This window comes from Myotis brandtii, unplaced genomic scaffold (genome assembly GCF_000412655.1).
Source record: "Myotis brandtii unplaced genomic scaffold, ASM41265v1 scaffold954, whole genome shotgun sequence".
In the NCBI taxonomy this organism is placed as follows: Eukaryota; Metazoa; Chordata; class Mammalia; order Chiroptera; family Vespertilionidae; genus Myotis; species Myotis brandtii.
This window is the reverse complement of record NW_005371937.1, coordinates 622,841-641,972: the sequence shown is the minus strand read 5'-3', so window position 1 is coordinate 641,972 and position 19,132 is coordinate 622,841. Positions and strand designations below refer to the sequence as shown.

Below are 19,132 nucleotides of genomic sequence, written 5' to 3'. Positions count from 1 at the left end.
TAACTGGCCTGTACACTTCACCCTACCAGAGTGAAGAAAGGCTAAGGGGCTGCTCCAGATGAAGGTTGGGCGTGGGAGGGGTCAGTATAGAGACATGACAACTAATGCAAAGTTTGATCATAGATTGGATTCCTGGGCTGAGAACCCATATAATGACCCACAATGGGCTTATTTGGGCACTTGCCAGAAAAATGCACTATAAATGAGATAATAGTGTTGCATCAAAGTGAAATTTGCTAATTTTATAATTATACTGTAATAATATTTAAGAGAACATCCTCATGCTTAGAAATTATGCACGTAAGTATTTATAGGTGACGGGGTATATTATCTCCCATTTGGTAGGAAATTACTCAGAAAAAGTCTTGTATGTGGGGAGATAGAGAGGACGCAAGTGGAGTAAAATGTAAATAGTTGGTAGCAGTGGGTGAAAGATATGTGTGTGCAACAGTGAATCGATCTCTTTATTGCTGCGTTTCCACATCCTTTCAGCTTATGTGCATCATGGTTTTTCAGGAGGATGATTGCTGGGCAGTGGGTGTCACTTACTTTCACACTATTAGGAAGAACACACTTTGGAGGATGCTCTGAGTGTGGCTCTTGAGAGCAGGTACAGAATGTTGATGGGCTACTCAAGGTATTTAGTAGCCACCCAACTCCTTCCAAAGGTACTTTTGGAAAATAGGTTTCTAGCCCTTTCTCAAATATGTCTCATCAAGAATAAAACTAAGATAACTTAAAGTCCATTTCACTCAGCAAAACTCCATCTACTTATTTACTCTCCTATTTAAGATAGCTTCAAACGTTAGCATAATTCAGTAGACTACAACTTGAGAGGACTAGCCAGGAAAATTGATATTTCCAACTTGTGCTGCCGTTCTTTTTATGAGACATTGCATTATCCTGATGGGTGGAGCCATGACTCAAAGACATTTTCTAAAAATGAATTTTCTCACCCAGTTGTAAATGAAAGTGCCCTTGAAGAAGACTTAAAGTATTTTGTATCAGACACTATTCAGGTGATGCATTACACAATGCCCCCCTGGCACATATGCCAAAGAATAAGAAAACCTTCTGTGAACTTACTTAATTTGAGGGCCTGAGTTTTAAAAGGAAAGTGAAGTGTAATTTTCTGACTGTGGAGTATCTTCCTTGGGATAGTAGCCATGTACCCAAAGCAATTCACCCGGCATTAAACTGTTTTAATCTGCACCTCATTGAATGGATTTTTCTCAGTATAAATTCATGATGTCTAAAGCTGTCCAAACCCAAATACAACACATTTGTAAGAAGCTGCAGTCTCAGTGGGAATTGGCAGTCTGAGGAAAATAATTCACTTTAAGAAAGAAAATCCTCGAAAAGAATCTACCCATTTTTCTACCATTTACTTGGGTACCTGTGTTCTTCTAGACAGTGTCCTGATTTAGATACCAGATTTCACCCTTCAGAAAAGAAATGTCACCTTGTTCTTATTGGTGAACTCAATTAACATCTTGGTTAAATCAGTCGACAGGACTCTGTTTACCTTTGACCTGTACTTCTGCTAGTCTCTATCATTATGTTTTCCCCACTGGGAATTTATCATTAATCAGTATAAACTCTCCAAACTCCATCTGGGGTGTGGTTGTTCAGTCTATTACAGCAAATAGCATCATGTCATTTGGAAAAATGGGGAAAAGAGGTCATGGAAGAGATCTAATGATATAGGAGATTTGGTTTACTGTAAGGAGCAGGGTCAATCTGTAAGATTCAGTGGAATCACATTCTTGTTAGAACTTTTAAGATGTCTACCAATCGTTAACTTTACAATATGTGTTGGTGGTAGTAGTGACGATGATGATGATGGTGGTGGTGGTGATGATGGTAGTGATAATGGTGGTGGTGCTAATGGTGGTGATGCTGATGGTAGTGATGGTGGTAGCGGTGGTTATGATAATGGTGGTGGTAGTGATGATGGTGGTGGTGGTGGTGGTTGTGATGGTGGTGGTAGTGGTAGTGGTGGTGGTGGTAGTGATGGTGGTAGCAGTGGTGATAATGATGGTATGTATGTGTGTTTAATAGAAAAGGAGGATATAGAAAGAGAGAGTGGAGGGGTGGCAGAAAATCCTCCAAATTAACTGTCTATTCATCATCATGGTGGTGGTGGTCATGGTGATGGTAGTCATGATGGTAGCGGTGGTGATGGTAATGATTGGTGGTGGTCATGGTGATGGTGCTGGTGGTGATGGTGGTGGTGGAGGTGATGGTGATGGTGGTGGTGGTAGTGGTGGTGGTGATAGTGATTTGTTGAGCACTGATGAGGTCTAGGCGTGGTGCTACATACGCTAACTTGTTTGGTCCCCATACCCACCCTACCAAGGGTAAATACTTGATTCTGTACATGAGGAGGCTGATACTCAGAAATTAGCTTGCTTTACCTGAGGTCTCACAGGCAAGTAAATGAGGAAACTGGAATAGAAACCCAGATCTGTTATTTTTATCATAAATGTGGTCTCAGGAGAATACTCTGTGGTCTCTTTTTGTTCTCTGAATTGTGTGAATTGTCAGAATGTTCAAGCATTAAAATTTCATAATGATTTAAGTTGATTTATCTCTATTCTGCTTTTTGAATAAGAAATCCTAGCCAAATGTAAGAGAAATTATCTAAGGTTGGGCTGAGAGCGTCTGGATTTTACATTCTTCCTCTGATGTTTAATCTTAGCCAAGATAACATCAACTTTCTGAAGCCCTAGTTCCTCATTTATAACTGAGTGCAGTAATTTCTGCTCTATCTTCACAGGCATTGTTAGATGGATTGAGTGAAATAATGAATGAGCTGGCTTTTCCCAAACTGTGAAGGCATCATTATTATCATTACCATTATATTCCTTTGTGGAGTCCCTGAAATTTAGGCTATTTCTCAAGGTTACTGAGAGACCCCTTCAAATTCTCATCGTTAGAACGGGTGGTGTTCATACAGATGTGCCCATTTGAGCATTTATAATTTTAACATGTGGACTGAATCTCACAGCTCAGTTTTTTACTTCAACGTGTATAACTCCATTAAAAATTTGCTTCTTAATCAGGAACTTCCACCATAACATGAGCATCAGATTATAAGAAGGTGCTGGTGTTTTTATTTTGTCGTTATGTGAGAAGATGTGTGTTTTGGTGATGTCTGCTGAAGTAATTTTGTAATGAAAAAATATGGACAGATGAATAATCTTAGTAAGTGGGGAACGGATTCATTGTACTGTTCTCTCTACTTTGGTGTAGGTGTGGAAATGTTACCAATCCACTTTTAATTGTTCTTTTTCAGATGCAGCTTTTCTTTTACAATCCAGACGACTTTGACAGCTTTCAAACTGCCATTTCTGAAAACAGAATAATCGGAGCCATGGCCATATTTTTCCAAGTAAGTTAACAGTGGCCCAAGTACCTCATCCAGAGAGTTCTTGGAGTATTTTTTTTTTAATTCACCGAATTGTTCTGTGTATAACGAACGCATCTGTTTTCTAGTTCACACCTGTCTAAATGAAAGATATTTCATATTGTCTAATGTGTGATTTAAAATGTAAATAAGTATGTTTAGAAACATAATGAAAATTTTTGCATGAATTATCCTGATTTTATTGCCACTTGACTGGTACACAGATTGAAGAACACATTTATCATCTAAGTTACTTTCACTGCTGAAGCGTTTTGAACAGGTTCCTTCAGCATATTAAGAGGCTGATGTAAAGGAAAAAAGTGGTTTTCTTTGGAACAACTTCAAAATTTGACATTATGTGCAAGTAGATTAATAAATGGCATCAGTCACTTCTCTGAAGAGACCCCTCTTCATTCGCTCCCAGAAATCCCCAACTGAAGTACATATTGAGACCATTTCTCAGCTACTCCGCTTATGATTTGCCATCATTTCTTTCTCTTTTTAAATGTGGGCTATTTGCATTAATGAGTGTTCCTGGCTCCTGTATTGATTTTGCTCCCAGGAGCCAAACTTCATCCTTCCACGGGTAATGTTGTTGAGACTTGTTAATGTCAAATCAAATTAATATTGACCAAGTAGCCTAGAGAGACCTGGTGCTTTATTGTGTGGAAGATAACCTGAGTAGTAGGTATGTGACTTGCCTTTCAGTCTTAAAATTTGCCAAAGACCACATACAGGTGTTCCTTTTACCAGTGACTAATTATATCTTCCTGACAAGTCAAAAGAACATCAAAGACATCAGCACCTTCCCTGACATGGTCCTTTAACCTCTGCCTCTTGGGGCAAGCTCTTTGTCATCGAGATGGAGCTGCTCTTGTTTCCAGTAATTTCACTACTCTTTTTCGTATAAAAATAAAATGATGGAAAATTCTCTCCACTGCTTATCTCTCCCTCTTAACTACCCTCTCTCCCTTTCCTTCTTTTGAATAAAGGCACAAATTGGAGGAGATTATATGTAAAAACTCAATATTGGAAAACTAATATTCTACTCAAACATCAAACACAATAACAGTGGTTGGTGGTCATCAGCTGGGTCATGGTACTTGTTTTCCAACTGTGGGTTCTGACCTTCTGGTGGGCTGTGAAGTCATGTACGTGAGACCTGACCAGCATTTTAAAAATACTGACATAGAATCGAAAAAAATCAGAAAATATTAGTATGTCACACATAGTGAGCTTAATTATGTTTGTAACACTTTTCTTTAGTTGTTTATATCCAGAGCGATGCAGGGACTATGTACTGGGTCATGTTATAAAATGTGTTGGTTTTATTGTGGTTAATTGACAGATATTTTGGAAATCATCTTTTTTATTGTACATTGGGCTGATCTCTCCATTGTCCCCAAGGTTCTCCCCCACATACTTTTTTCCTGTACTTCTCATGAACCGTAGTAGAGTGTAGAGTTTTAAGAGTTTATTCACTGGAGGAAAAACTGTTTTCTTTGAATCCCGTCTCTTCTACTTAACATCTGTTTAGTGGCGACCTAGTAATTTAAACTTTCCAACCTCAGTATCCTTATCTGTGAGGTGGGGGTGGCAACTTCTACACAATCAAGATTGTAGAAGTCATTACATGGAGTCCCTAGTATCGGTCCTGGCACATAGTCAACACTGGGACATGACAAATGATATGTGTCCATGTCATCCATCTCTGTCACTATGAGATAGAGACCCCATGGTGTGCGAGTCTTCTTTGCCGGAACAGAAGACTGTTCTGGACCCTGTCCTGTTGGCAGCTCATTTGGGTTCTGGCAGGTCCCCTTCTGCTTCTAAGCCATGATTAGGTTGCCTTTGACAATCCTGGGGTCACTTGAAACATTCCTAAACAATTCCCAGCTACGTGGTTAATCCCTTCTTTTCTGCTACTGTCTGCTTGGCATGGTGCTTTTCAGGTAGTTGGACCTCTACTCCCCTAGCCCTGCCCTCAAATCTAACCCCCTCCTCCCCTGCCGTGCCCACCATGACCAGCTCAGCCAGGCCCTGGGTCACCTTTCTTGTGGGAAAATGCATTTTACAAATGTTTTTAGGAGCACTAACAGGGCTGCTTCACAGCATGCTCTACCCCAAAGCATTTTATTTTTCTCATTCTGTAAACTCTTGTTAAATATAAGACCAATTAGTCTCAGGCAGGGAAAGCACGTTGGTGTACAAACCACAAAACACCTCAGTGGGAAATCCAGGATTTGAATTTTAAAGGATTCCTAGGGCAGGACTACTAGCTCACATGCAAAGAGATTTAGATGCATTTTATCTAGTAAGTTCCTCTCTGAATTTTGGCTTCCTGTCCTCTAGACACAAAATAGCGGGCAGATAACCTGCAATGGGACAGAATTGCTGTGGTGAGCGGCCCCCATAGTTTCCCTTAGAAATGCAGTTGTACATCAGTTCATTTGTACGTCTGAGTTCAGACTGTGACATGCAATGGAAAGGGAAGCTTTATTTTTGTGATTTTAATTTCACAGTCCAGTTAGATCCCATACTGTGAGATCTTTGTATTTTGAGTCTTTCCATAGGAATGTTAAATTTGGGAGCTTGGTATTTCTCCCTCAAATAGTCAGTTAAATCTTGGTATATATTTCCCTATTCAAACCTGGCATCACACATGTTGGCATTGAAGGAGTATTTACCATCCCTTCAGCACTGATTCAGAGCCAGGAATACTACCAGGTACGCCATTAGATAAAATACATGGGATCAGCACCTGCCCACTAGGACCCCACAGTCCCACGTGATCATGGCCAGAAAGAGGGGAGTGGAGAAGCTTCCCCATTTGTGACGAGGCTGTGCTCTGACTTGGTGCCCATGAGCCCACCTATTCATTATCCCGAGGGCCATGATGCCAGTGGCCCGAGCTCATGCCTAGGCAAGGCTAAGCCCATGCAGATGTTGTAGCCTTGATGCTGATTCACATTAGAATAATTTTTTTACATTCATTTTTTCATTATATTTGTTTCCTTTTCCTTCCTCATCATGTGCCCATTATTCCATGTAATTTTAGCTCTCTCACTGCCTTTGCTATGATTAGATAGGACGAACTTCATGTATCCAAAACAAACACAAGCCTAAGGGGCACATAGTTGACCAAAGCATATGTTGACCTAGAGTAGAGGTTGTCCGCAGACAGGCCTCTTGTGGCTCACAGGAGTAATGTCTGAACAGACATAGCATTTACAATTCTTTTCTTTAGTTAAACATGGGAGGTTTTACACATGACATGCAGATGAGATAGCAGCAATCAAAATCTGAGTAGAGGCTGTTGGTCTACTTTGAAGGGGCCTTGCTTTCCCATTGCAGCAGTCTTCCTCATGCCTTCATGTCAGCATGACCTTCAGATCAGGATCCCAAGCTGGATCCCAGTAACTCTGAGTGGTAGCGGACATCTTTCAGTTGCAGGCAGAGCTGAAGGTCAGTGTCAATGCTGAAAGGCGAGCCAGGTCTTTCCTGAGTGCTTGGTGTGAACACCAGTGAAGGAAGGAATGACCACCTCCCTGTATGGAAGATAGCAAACCTTGGCGGCCATATATGGTTGTGTGCATTTGGGCCCACAGAGCTCTACAAGGTGCATTCACTTCATAGCCGCTGGTGGGTGAAATATTTATTACAATTCTCCCACTCGTGTTAGTAGTGTGTCTGGAAGAAAGAACGCCTTGTTTTTCTGTTTATATACACCGTTGCACCAGCAACCCTCTGGAAGATATAGTGGAAAGTAAGGATAACATTTGATTTTAAAGGATTTTCAAATTAATCATGTTAAGAAACTGGCAAGGGATGAAGGCATTTGTTGTTAATCCACTGAAGAAATAATTAAATGCTTGTTTAACTAAGTTATGTAAGGCAAAAATTAAAATGATTATTTTCTGTTTGTTAAAGTAGAATCTCCAGTATTCTTGACCATTAGTCTGATTTGAATTCCTGTAAAAATGTAAAATACCAAAAGTCATTAAAATGCTCTTTTAAAATATTTTATTATTCTGACAGTACTCTACCTGGGTTTAAAGAAGTAAAAAATAAGAAAACAATGTTTACAGGAAAGCTAAATATAGCAGTGGAATGATTAGACAATTTGTAAAGGATACTTCACTTTGAAAATAACTGGAAATATTTTACTAGCTCTGATTTAAGATTATGGAGTAAAGAGTACCAGTACTCTCAGTGACCTTACTTTTACTAGTAAGTAGGCCTATGTGTTTCAAGTTTGAATCTTCCATCGTAACTCTCTGAATTGGATTCTGATTTGTTTTTCTTTTTTATGATCTTTTCTTCACCATTCCTCAGGAACACTTCCCTCATTTACGTACCAGAACTGAAATGCCTTCGAATCATGCAACTATCTTACTGACTTTCAATCTGATGCTCATAGATGCTGGGTAACCCCAAACTTCTTATGGTTTTGATTACTGTAGTTTTTTCAAGAAGTACATAATCATCTTTGAATTTTGGTTTGGAACATCTCATTAATGTTATGGCTTTTGAATACCTAAAATTTTAGTTCTATTTCCTGATTCCATTGAACTTTGGAGTTATAAATGCATGATCCTTTAAGAGCACCTACATTTAGAAACTTTTTGTGATATTCTTTGCGGCTTCCTTGTTGCGGCTTCCTTGTTAGAGTCACTTCTGAAAATTAGCATCAGACACAAAGATATAATATTTTCGTCATGTCTGCATCCAGAGGCCCAGCCAATGGCATTGTTCTTGTACATTTCAGAAATAACTAAATTGCATCCCGTTTTATTTAAAGGTTGTCTGAAAGGACTTCTTTTGAAGACTCAACAGTTCTATCGAGGTTTCTTCATTCAATGTTAACAGTTTTACTTCTACTGGGAGAGTTGAGCCCCTTTGCACCAGTATTTATTATTTTAAATTTCTATTTAAATTTCTACCCAGAATCTGCCTGCAGTCATTTGGTCTTCCCCAAGGTCCGTAACTCAGTCATTTGCCCCCTGTTCATTTCTGCCCTTATTTCAGAGTTGAAAGCAAACTTAAAAACTGAAATGTTTCGCAAGTTGCTGCCACATTCTTTATGTCATGTCGGTGCCGACTGCTTAATTATTTCCCTCCATCTGGAGCAGCTTCGTAATTAAATGAAATGGCAGCACCTGGGATTATTTATAGACACTGAGGAGGCAAGGGGAGTTCTTGATGACTCATCCATCCAGGGCTGGCCAGAAAGCCTTCCCTCCACCTCTCTGCATTTCACCTTCCCTCTACCCACCCCACCCCCAAGGTAGATGTGATTTGTCCTTCCTGTAATCCCTGTTTCTCTTAGCTGCCATTGGGCATTAAGCCTATAGTTTTAAGTGCCTTCTTCTGCCCTTGTACTGTGAGACCATTGAGGACTTGGGTCTTACTCCTCACTTTGGATCTCTTGCAGGAGGCTAACTCTGGGGCTTTGTTGTGCAAATACTGAACCGAATTTTGTGAAAACATATTTAGATTCTGTAGTCTTGATTACAAAGGAACAACTTGACAACCTATGGCCTGTTAGAAGTAGGCACTAGGAGCTGTGGGGTTTGCAGTCTGAGTCTTGTTTCTCTTCTCTTTGTATCCCATCACCAACCTTTCCCTAGGCCTCACATCAGTATCTTAACCTAAATTACACCTCAGGACTGAGTTATAGGGAACTTCTCAGGATGCTTACCGTAACATTAATGATTTGAATCTTGGAAAAGCATATCTAGGTGGATATGTCAGCATCACCTAAAAACGATGGTTATATCAGAAGTGTAAGACCCTTGAGATGGCCAAGGAAGGACATTAAACTGAAGAGTATAGGTCCACTGATTTATTGAGGATGGTAACTTTCTGACATGGGCTCCATTGGGTCTAACATACTATTAAAGGGATGTATCTCCTTTTATGCTTGTAGTTGTGAAAAAGCAACAGAGCCTTAAAAATCTTAAAGTAGTAGTGCATTCAGAGACTTTATTGCCAAGACTATCTGGGTATGTCTGTGTCTCTGGATGTTTTAATAAAGTTTTCTATCAAAATGCTTTTATCTCAGCTGGAGAGACTCTGAATTTTTGCTATTTGTTTTTCTAGCTTGCCTCTATCTCTAGTAATTCCTTCCTAGGGTCTGTGTGTGAAGGTTAATGGAGTAGTTTCTGTGTGCTTCAGCAAACATGTACGTATGTTTCTTGGTATTGCTATTCTTTACATGTCTATGTTTTTTCTCCCTCCCCCTTTTCCATCAGATTCTCTAAGTAAACAAAATGTAATATTTTCTCATCTATTTATTCATGTTCTCATTTGCTAACTCATTTGCTCATTCTGCAATATTTATTAAGTGCCTTCTTTATACCATTCTCCATGAATATTACAAATATAGCCTCAGACTTGTAGCCTGACCTCAGAGTTTATGAGAAACTTTGAGTTGGCTTTTGAGTTCTTTCATTGACAGTAGCATTATTTTGTCATTGGGAGGTAGGTAGGGGAAGATGAAATGTCAATAAATTAATATAAGAATTATATCTTGTGTATAATTTCAAAGTGATAAATATTTTATTTTGTGAGTATCAAGTTCCTATTTGTAAATTTTAGAATTGGACTCTCCTTTCTCTATTTGTCTTCAACTTCTTCCATTTTTTTACATAGCAAAACACCACTATTAAAGTATCGATTGTCCCATGGTGACCTAAATTGATCTTGTTGATATTTGTTTAACCATCCTGAGGAATCTTTTTCTTCTTTTAATGAAGAATAATTTAATTCTATTCTTACTATAGGTCTATTTATTTTATTTTATTTTTATTACTTTACTTTTGACTGATCCTCTTGGCAAGGATCACTACTCCATAGGAAGGAAGGGAAGAAAGGACAGAGAGATAAGAAGGAGGGAAGGCCTTGGCCAGTGTTTTTAAGTGGTTAGAGCACTGGCCCACACACCAAAGGGTCTTGGGTTCAATTCCTGGTCAAGGGCACATACCTGGGTTGCAGGCTCAATCCCTGGCCCTGGTCAGGGTTCATGGAGGAGGCAACCAATTGATGTGTCTCTCTCACATGGATGTCACTCTCTCTCTCTCTCTCTCTCCCTTAAAAAAAAAATGATCAATGGAAAAAATATCCTTGGGTGAGGATTAAGAAAAAAGAGGGAGGGAGGGAAGAAAGAAAGAAAAAAAAAGTAATTATACTCATCTACCCAACACCCACCACAGAAAAACAAATAAGTATTTTGAATTGGAAAGCATATGAATTGATGCCAGAGAGTAGTGATAGGTTGTTAAAACCTCCTTCTTACACTGCTTTTCAGGATAATTGCAATAAACTAATATGATTCTTAATTTATTCCTTCCCAGTTGCTGCTGTTTGAATATCATCTTTCTCACATTTTCCACATCCTTGGTTTTATCCAGTTATAAGTTCAATTCTTTCACTACATTACCTAAAAGTGTAATTTCAGAATGTTTTGGGTTGATTAAGAAGACTTTTTTTATACACACACAAAAATTAAAATACATATGTTCCAATTAAACTATTTTAACAGCTAATTGGTTTCATAGGACTTGTCATTAAGTGAAGGCCAGAGTCATCTTTAATGTTCAGATGCAATTTTGGAGCAGATTTGTGGATGTACAACATTGAATTTATAGTCTATCAGGTGTTTTCAGTGCATCTCCTGGCTGCAAATGGCCTGTAATTCAAACTTCCTCTTAATGAACATTACCGAAGACTATTTAATAATTGGCGAAGCATTGCATAGTTAAGAAGCTTTGAGTTCTTTGAATGTGACCATGTGAAAATCTTCTTTAATTAAATCATTGCACTTCAAGGACAGTTAGCAAGTACTTTTCCTTCATCATAACCAGATAGTAGTTTAGTATCTTCCTTTAGTTTAGAATTTACTTGTTTTGACCAGTAGTTCTCATACACGTCCTATAATTTTTCATAGTCTCAGAGAAAATCTTAGGAACTCCATAGTGATCTCCCTAAAATGAAGTGAGATACCTGGCTTCTAAGGGGTTAAGGGGTTAAGATCCTGTAGCTCTGGAATATACCAAGCTGAGGATTCTAGTTTCATGACTCTCAATCCAGTTGTCTTGTTTTCCCTAAGTGTGTCCTCCCTGGAGTGTGAACTAGTAGATTCCTTAGCTGATTAGACCTCTTGGGAGAACTCTACCCATAAAGTACTTTGCATCCCAAGAGTAGAAACGACTGGCAACTCTCCTCTCCCCACTCTTCCTCTCCAAGATAAACTAGTTGAAAAAGTGCTTCTAGATAGAATACAGATAGTGTTAATAACAATTGGCATTTATTGTGGACTTATTTTATGTAAAATGCTAAAATGAAGTCCCTACATTAAGTATCATCCAATTTAATCTTCTCTTCAGACCCTCTCAAGGTGTTATTACACCCATTTTATAGGTGCAGAAGCTAAGGCATGGAGCTTTTTCAATATAAATTCCTCAAGATTCCACAGCCCAATAAATGTTGGAGCCAGTATTCAACAGAAACAGTGTATCTCCAGGGTCTATGCTCTTAGAGGAGTACCAACTGGGAAAAGTTGGGTATTCAGTTGAAGAGGATAGAGAAGGAAGTCTATATCACTTGGTCCCTGTTATTATCATCTATATATAGAAAAGCCCAGCGACCAGAATGGCAGAATGACCGGAACAACCGGTGGCTATGACTCGCACTGTGGCAGCCAACCAACCAGCCTGACCCGGGGCCTGATCGGCCCCCAACACCCTGATTGGGGGCGGGGCAGGTTGGCCAACCACCCGCGCTCCCCCTTCCCCCCAACTGGTCCCGCCCCCGATTGGTCCCCAACACCCTGATCAGGGGCAGGGCCAGCTGGCCAACTGCCTGTGGCCCCTCCCCCTCGCTGGCCCAGCCCGATGGGCTCCATTGGGCAGGCCAGCCAGACCCCACCTGTGCACGAATTCGTGCACTGGGCTTATAGTGTGTATATAAGTGCTTTATGGACTTGTCAATTATGCTGGAGCCTGAAGAGTTGTTTTCTTGTAACTTAAAATTGTGATCTTATTCTTTTCCCCTATAATTAAATCCTTTGATCCTATTCTAAATTCTCTCTGGCTCTGCACCTGTAATTATTTTATAGATCTGAAGACAAGTTTGTTGGTTTGGTTTTTCTTTTTCTTTCTTTCTTTTTTTTCATGAAAAGGCTATAAAGAATATTGAATGGATTGCGTGGTTAGATAAGGACAGTGTGAATGAATGGGGTAACGCTTTAAACAGTGATTTAAGAACTTTTTTAATGGAAGTAGTTCTTTCGGAGAGGAGGAGGAGGAGGGAGGGAGGGAACAGAGGATTTTGCCCCCTCCCCCCCCCCGAGGGACAGGTGGCCATGCCTGAAGACACTTGCTGTCACACTGGGGTGGTCAGTGTTATGGTGGTGGAGACTAGAAATGCTGCTCAGCATCCTACAATGTGCAGGTTGCCCCACCGTGGAAAACTAACTATCTGGCCTAAAATGTCTGTGCTGAGGTTGATACACCTGCTGCCTGGTAATTAACTGTTTGAGGGCACCTGAATGTTTTAATCTCAGTAGGTTGTGGGGGAGGGGGTGCATCGGTGGCTATTTGGGTTATACATAAGCTGATAGGAATAAATAATGATAATAATAACTACAATCTCATGTCTGAGAATCCCCTAGTCCCTGGCCAACCAAGGTTTAGTCAACTGGATTCTAAGATCAGGTGTAAAGATTTAAATGCAATTTAAATGGATGTCTCCCACAGTTGTGTGGAGGATCATTTGGAAGAGGAGAAAGAGAAGGGCAGAGGTGCAGAACAAGCAGAGCCAGAAAACCACTTAGGATTCTGGCTCAGCATCCCTAGCAAGAACGGTGGATGAGGCAATAGGGACGACAGGAATAGCAGATTCAAGACGTATTTAGCAAATAAAGTCAGCCAGATTTGGTGACCGATCGGATATGGATGTCAGAGTTGAGAAGAATCCGTGGGTGAAGTGAGGACCACAGGAGCAGGAGCTGTGCAGGAAAGAATGACCTGAGATGCCAGCGAGATTTCTAAATACAGATGCTCTGTAGATATTTGCGGTGTGAAGTTTCATTTTGGGGAGAATCAGGGCCAGAAAAGAATACGGAATCATTAGCCTATATGTATGTGTCAGCTGAGATCAGGAGAATTTTTGAAGTCAAACAAAAATGGTTTAAGTCGAGAACATTCTGGAACAGCAATATTATGGGACAGAATTCAGTTAAATTGTAAGGAAATTTTGCTAGCCTGTTGCTAAATGCAGCCATTATAAAATATCAAATTGTACAAACTTAAAACTATAACTTAATTTTTTAAAAAGGTAGCCATAACCGGTTTGGCTCAGTGGATAGAGCGTCGGCCTGGGGACTGAAAGGTCCCAGGTTCGATTCTGGTCAAGGGCATGTACCTTGGTTGCGGGCACATCCCCAGTAGGGGATGTGCAGGAGGCAGCTTATCGATGTTTCTCTCTCATCGATGTTTCTAACTCTCTATCCCTCTCCCTTCCTCTCTGTAAAAAATCAATAAAATATATTTTTTAAAAAAAAATAAAAAAGGTAATAAGTAGGGGGGGAAAATTAAACGTACATGCCAAAATGCTGAAGTTAAATCAATAAAATATATATTTTTTAAAAAAATAAAAAAGGCAATAAGTAGGAAAAAATTAAACTTACATGCCAAAATGCTGAAGTTGGCATTTTCTGAGTATTCCAGCTTCATCTTGGTGCCCTTCAATTACACTCATATGGGTTTTCGTTCCCCAGACACTGCAATGATTTGTGAAATAAGCACCAATTTAGTAGGACATTTATTTGGCCATAAAAATGGTAAACAAAGATAAGAACATGTGTAAACGCCTTTGAACTCGATATCAGAGGGAGCTGGTTGGAAAAACTGGAAGATCAATGCAACTCCCTTTGGCGGTTGTAGGAAAATCTGCCCCTGACACCCACATCTCTGCACCGCCCGGTTCCCGTGGCGTCACAGAAGTCGTTCCCCAGGGCAGGCTTTTAAAGCTGTTCATGCTGGTTCTACTTTAGAGGTTTCAGAGGGAGCTGGTTGGAAAAACTGGAAGATCAATGCGACTCCCTTTGGCAGTTGTACGAAAATCTGCCCCCGACACCCACATCTCTGCACTATGACACCCACATCTCTGCACTACCCGGTTCCCGTGGCGTCACAGAAGTCGCTCCCCAGGGCAGGCTTTTAAAGCTGTTCATTCTGGTTCTACTTTAGAGGTCTGTTACTGTGTCTTTCCAGATCTTTTTTCTCTCTGGCCATGTAGGCATTACCTCAGAAATGATTAACCACCTTTCCCTGTGTGAAGCTTGCTGCTCCTCACTCGGGGTGCTGCTCCGTGGGGTTGCCCTTAACTGCAAGAAGCTTGCAGCTCTCTTAGATTTAGGGTTTACACTAATGCTGCTGTTTGTTTTTTCTGTCTGTAGTGTCTTAAAATCTATGGTGCGTCTGCACCATGCAAAGCCCAGTGCTCTTGTTCATCCATGTATTCCGGATGATGCCTGCCTGTTTCTTGCGTGGACCTCTGACCTCCCAAAGCACTTGTCACGTGCACCGCGTGGCCTAACTATAAAGACAGAGGGCAGCTGGTGTGCACAGATCTTTCGTGGGTGGTGGACCGATTCAATCATTCATACACGACGTGACAGCAGACTGGGAAGAAACTTAATTTGTCCATCTCTGTGAAACCTTTTGTGATTTACCCAGTACCCCTTTCTTCTCTAACACCTTGATCGTGTTAAGACTGCTTGGCCAACTGTGCTATTTTTCAGGAGTGCAACTCCTGTGTTTGTGAGGGATTAGGAAACAGAGACTGTGGGAGAAATTCCATAATAGAAATATTTTATCCTTCATGCCTTTTCACTTGCGACAAATGTGATACCGTGAAAGGCACAGTAGTTGGGACTCCTACTGTTTCTTTATGTTGCCTGCCCAGGTGTCTTTTGAGAAAAGTATTAGGACAGAATCTTCCTGTTTAGGGTTTTGTAGGGGCTGAGAAGTGTACCTAGGCATCGACTGGCATGGCACATATGGACAGTAGATTCTGTGCCCAGCCCTTCTTGTTCTCTGAATATGTACTACGTTACGTGATTTTGGTGTTTGTTTGCAAATTCCTTTGTAGCTATGTATACAATGATGAGTAAAGCTAATTAACTTTATATCTTCCTTGTTTGGAATTTGGGTTTGTCCAAAATTGAAGTAAGCCAGGACTTACTTAAGAAAGTGTTGATTGGGTACATTAATACTATAAATCACTTTGCAATGGAAGGGATCTGCTCAATTTTTGTGTATCAGTTGGGTATTATCATCTGATTTCATACAGTTTTCATTTGATATTAGTCCTTTGGTTATAACAGAGAACTCACATCATACATACGGATTTGGTGAGGGATCTCCTAGAATCACAGTGCTAGTGTGAACCACATATAATGAAATATAATTGCTTATCTCAAAAGCGATAACCAGTTCTGACTCTGATCATTTAATTCTGGGATTTCTCAATCCATATCATTGGGGTCTAGGCATCCTTGGGCACCATTCTAATGTGGTTTCAACCAATTATTTCTATTTTTAGGTCCTGGTTCTTTTTTTTTTTTTTTTTTTTTAACTGAACCGATTACAGGCACACCTCACTGTATGGTGTTTCACTGAGAATGCGTTTTCATCAATGTTGAGGCAAAAGGCTCCACTAACAAAAAGATTACAACTCATTGAAGGCTCGAATGATGTTTAGAATTTTTTAGCAATAAAGCATTTTCAATTGAGGTACATACATTGTGTTTTTAGACATAATGCTGTTGCACACTTAATAGTACTGCCCAGTGTACATATAACTTTGATATGTACTGAGAAAACAAAAAATTTGTGACGTGATTTATTGCCAATACTCACTTTGTTGTGGAGGCCTGAAACCAAATTCACAATATCTCTGAGGTATTCCAGTGTAGGGTTTAGCACCAGAGGGCTTAGAAATGTTAGCAGCTAGCGGACACAAAGCCAGTTCCTAAACCTTTCAAGACAGGAAGGGAATGGTTAGAGCCCCATCTGAACTTGGTAGCTTAGCTACCCTCTTTTTCTTTCTTTCTTTTTCATGGAAATCAGCCTGACACCCGGGTTCCTCTGTATTTTGAGTTGTACAGGCAAAAGATGCCCTCATCCCCGTGAACTCTGCAGACAGGTGAACCCCAGGCCTTCTAACAAGGGAGTTCCAGTTTCTGATTCTCTTTGAATATAAACAATAATTTTAAAAAAACAATAGGTGATAGTTACGGACGTGGGTCATGTATCAAGCCCGCTGCCCTTTCTGCCAAGCGCCCCACATACATTAGCCTACCTGATGCTCATGGCACTTCTCTGAGGAGGAGCATCTGCTCCCAGTACCTCCCCAGAGGCTGTGATGCCCTTTGAGTGCGAAATCACGGTCTAGGAGAGCCAGGAAAGGCTTGGGGGTTGGCGTGAGAAGGTCTGTGCTAAAATCCTGTCTTGCCACTTACTGCCTTGCTCCCCCTCTGCCTTTGTTCCTTTGTGCAGCGCATGGAAATGTTGATATCAGCTTTGCTGTGAACTTGAGGTGAAAGCGTGTATGTGAAAACACTATAGAGCAGACGGAAGCACTAAACATTTGTCAAAATAATAATAGTTTGATCATGATGATAATTACTCACAGGTGGAGTTGAAATGCTGCAATAAAAGGGGTTATTTTGAATGATTACTTTCCCTGGACACGTTAAGGTAAACACATTGTGTTGGTGCATCAAGTATGTGCACCCTCCCAGTCCGCCTGCGTTGTGGTGCCAGTGCTTTAGCTCCCTGGTCGCCTTGGCTCGGGGACAAGGTTCTGAAGTGTTGTTGGTGGTGCTATGACCCTGACATTCAGGAGGAGGCAACCAAATCCAATTCCTCGAGGAGCATCTGCATGTCTCTCACCGCTTTGCGGAGGAGCTCAAGTAATTGGTCATAACGCAGATCTGACAGCTCTGAAATTCCTACCTGGTGTCCATGTTACCATGTACAGCTTTACGTTCTTTTTAATTTTTCTCAAAATAGGGTTTATTTTATTTTATTATTTTATCTTATTTTGCCATTACCAAATTACTGCCTATGTTTTCATACTAGAATAGAAGACAAGTCACATCCCTAGTGAATCGCCAAGTGAGCTTGCTTACAAATTTTAGGTCTCTAATATTATTTAATTCCTTAGAAGAAAAATCCAATAATACAGGACCCATATTTTGTGCTTTTAGGGTTTTATAAGGAAACATGAAGTGCATGAATTAAACTTACTTTCTCATTGGTATTACTCACCTAGTACTTTTCTGATATTTTTCCAATTCAGGATCCTAAAAGATGTTTTGAGGAAAAAATTCCCAAGTATTTTATTCCCTTAAAACAAATTATTGTCCAGAAAACTCTAACCTTCTGCTTATTGCAGCCGATCAGATTTCAGTGCTTTCTGTGTGAAGCAGAGAACACTGACTTTCTTCATTTAATCACCGGATAAATCTGGGATGCATGCTGGAGGACACAGTTGTGGTTTTGAGGGCAATTCCAACATAGCTAGTGGGATTGCTTGAGTTTTACTTTTTAAATGTGGCACCAGATAAATCATTGTTTTATATTGTAACAACTTCTCATTGAAGAGACTATATATTTAAAGATAAGTTTTGTTCAGAAGAACAAAATGGTTTATTTCCCATTTATAGAGAACAAGATCCCTGTCCTCGCGGAGGTTTCTGTGTACACACACACACACACACACACACACACACACACACCCTGTAAACTCTAAGACCAGGACCTGTGCTTGTGGGATGCTGTAATCTCAGTGCTTACAGAGAGAGGGAATGAAAGCAGAGGAGATCACTTGAGAGTCTGCGTAATGAAGAAGAGCCTCTAGCTCCACACTGTTTGATTAAGCCCCACTTTTCCCCATTAGGAGTAGCAGACTTCAGCCACGTTCAGCTAACCTTTCCATCCCTCGGTTTTCTCACCTGGAAAATGGAGGAAGCCATGAAAGACCAACCTTGGAGCGTTGGCGTGAGGCTTGTATTAGTTAATGCGGGTGAAGTGGACATGTCCCTGGCACATAGTAAGTCTTCACTAATGTTAGCGCTCATAGCTGAAACACTAGCAGGTACTGTCATGGATGCCGGCAAGCATCAGCCACCAGGTACAGCAAAGGTTAGTTCTGTGGGAGTTAGTGTGAGGAACCTGCCTGTATGAGAGGCAAGGCTTTCTCCCCTCAGTATCGTGTCACCTGGCATTTGGGCTGAGCGCGCCTGGACCAGTCGTCCTCAGCAGTGGCTGCATGTTGGAGTCACGGAGCCAGCTTTAAATCGTTCTCATGCTGGGGACACCCCCCAGACTCAGGGTCAGAGCTGCTCAGGAAGTTCTTCAGGGCAGCGCAGGCTGAGATCTGCTAGTGTGGCCGGGCCCACCCCCACCACCACCCCGACCACACCAGCCCTCTGCCTGGACAGTCCATTCATTAGGATCTTACTCTGTGTGGGTCCAGTCTTCCTGTGAGGGGGGACCCTGATGCCCCTCCCTGCCTCCACGTCTCAGCCGCCCCCCCCCCCCCCCCCCCCCCCCCCCCCCCCCCCCCCCCCTCCCTCTTTTTTTAAAAAAAAAAAAAAAAAAAAAAAAAAAGGAAAAATATCCTTGGGTGAGGATTAACAACAACAACAAC

At 40.9% G+C, this 19,132-nt stretch overlaps 1 protein-coding gene across 1 annotated transcript in view; it reads left to right on the top strand.

The window, feature by feature from the left end:
• Positions 1–19,132, top strand: part of LOC106724754 (receptor-type tyrosine-protein phosphatase gamma-like) — a 594,585-nt gene that overhangs the window by 478,845 nt on the left and 96,608 nt on the right. The window contains exon 5 of the mRNA XM_014533217.1: positions 3,299–3,394. Coding sequence (XP_014388703.1) covers positions 3,299–3,394 — 96 coding nt within the window. The remainder of the gene's footprint in view (positions 1–3,298; positions 3,395–19,132) is intronic.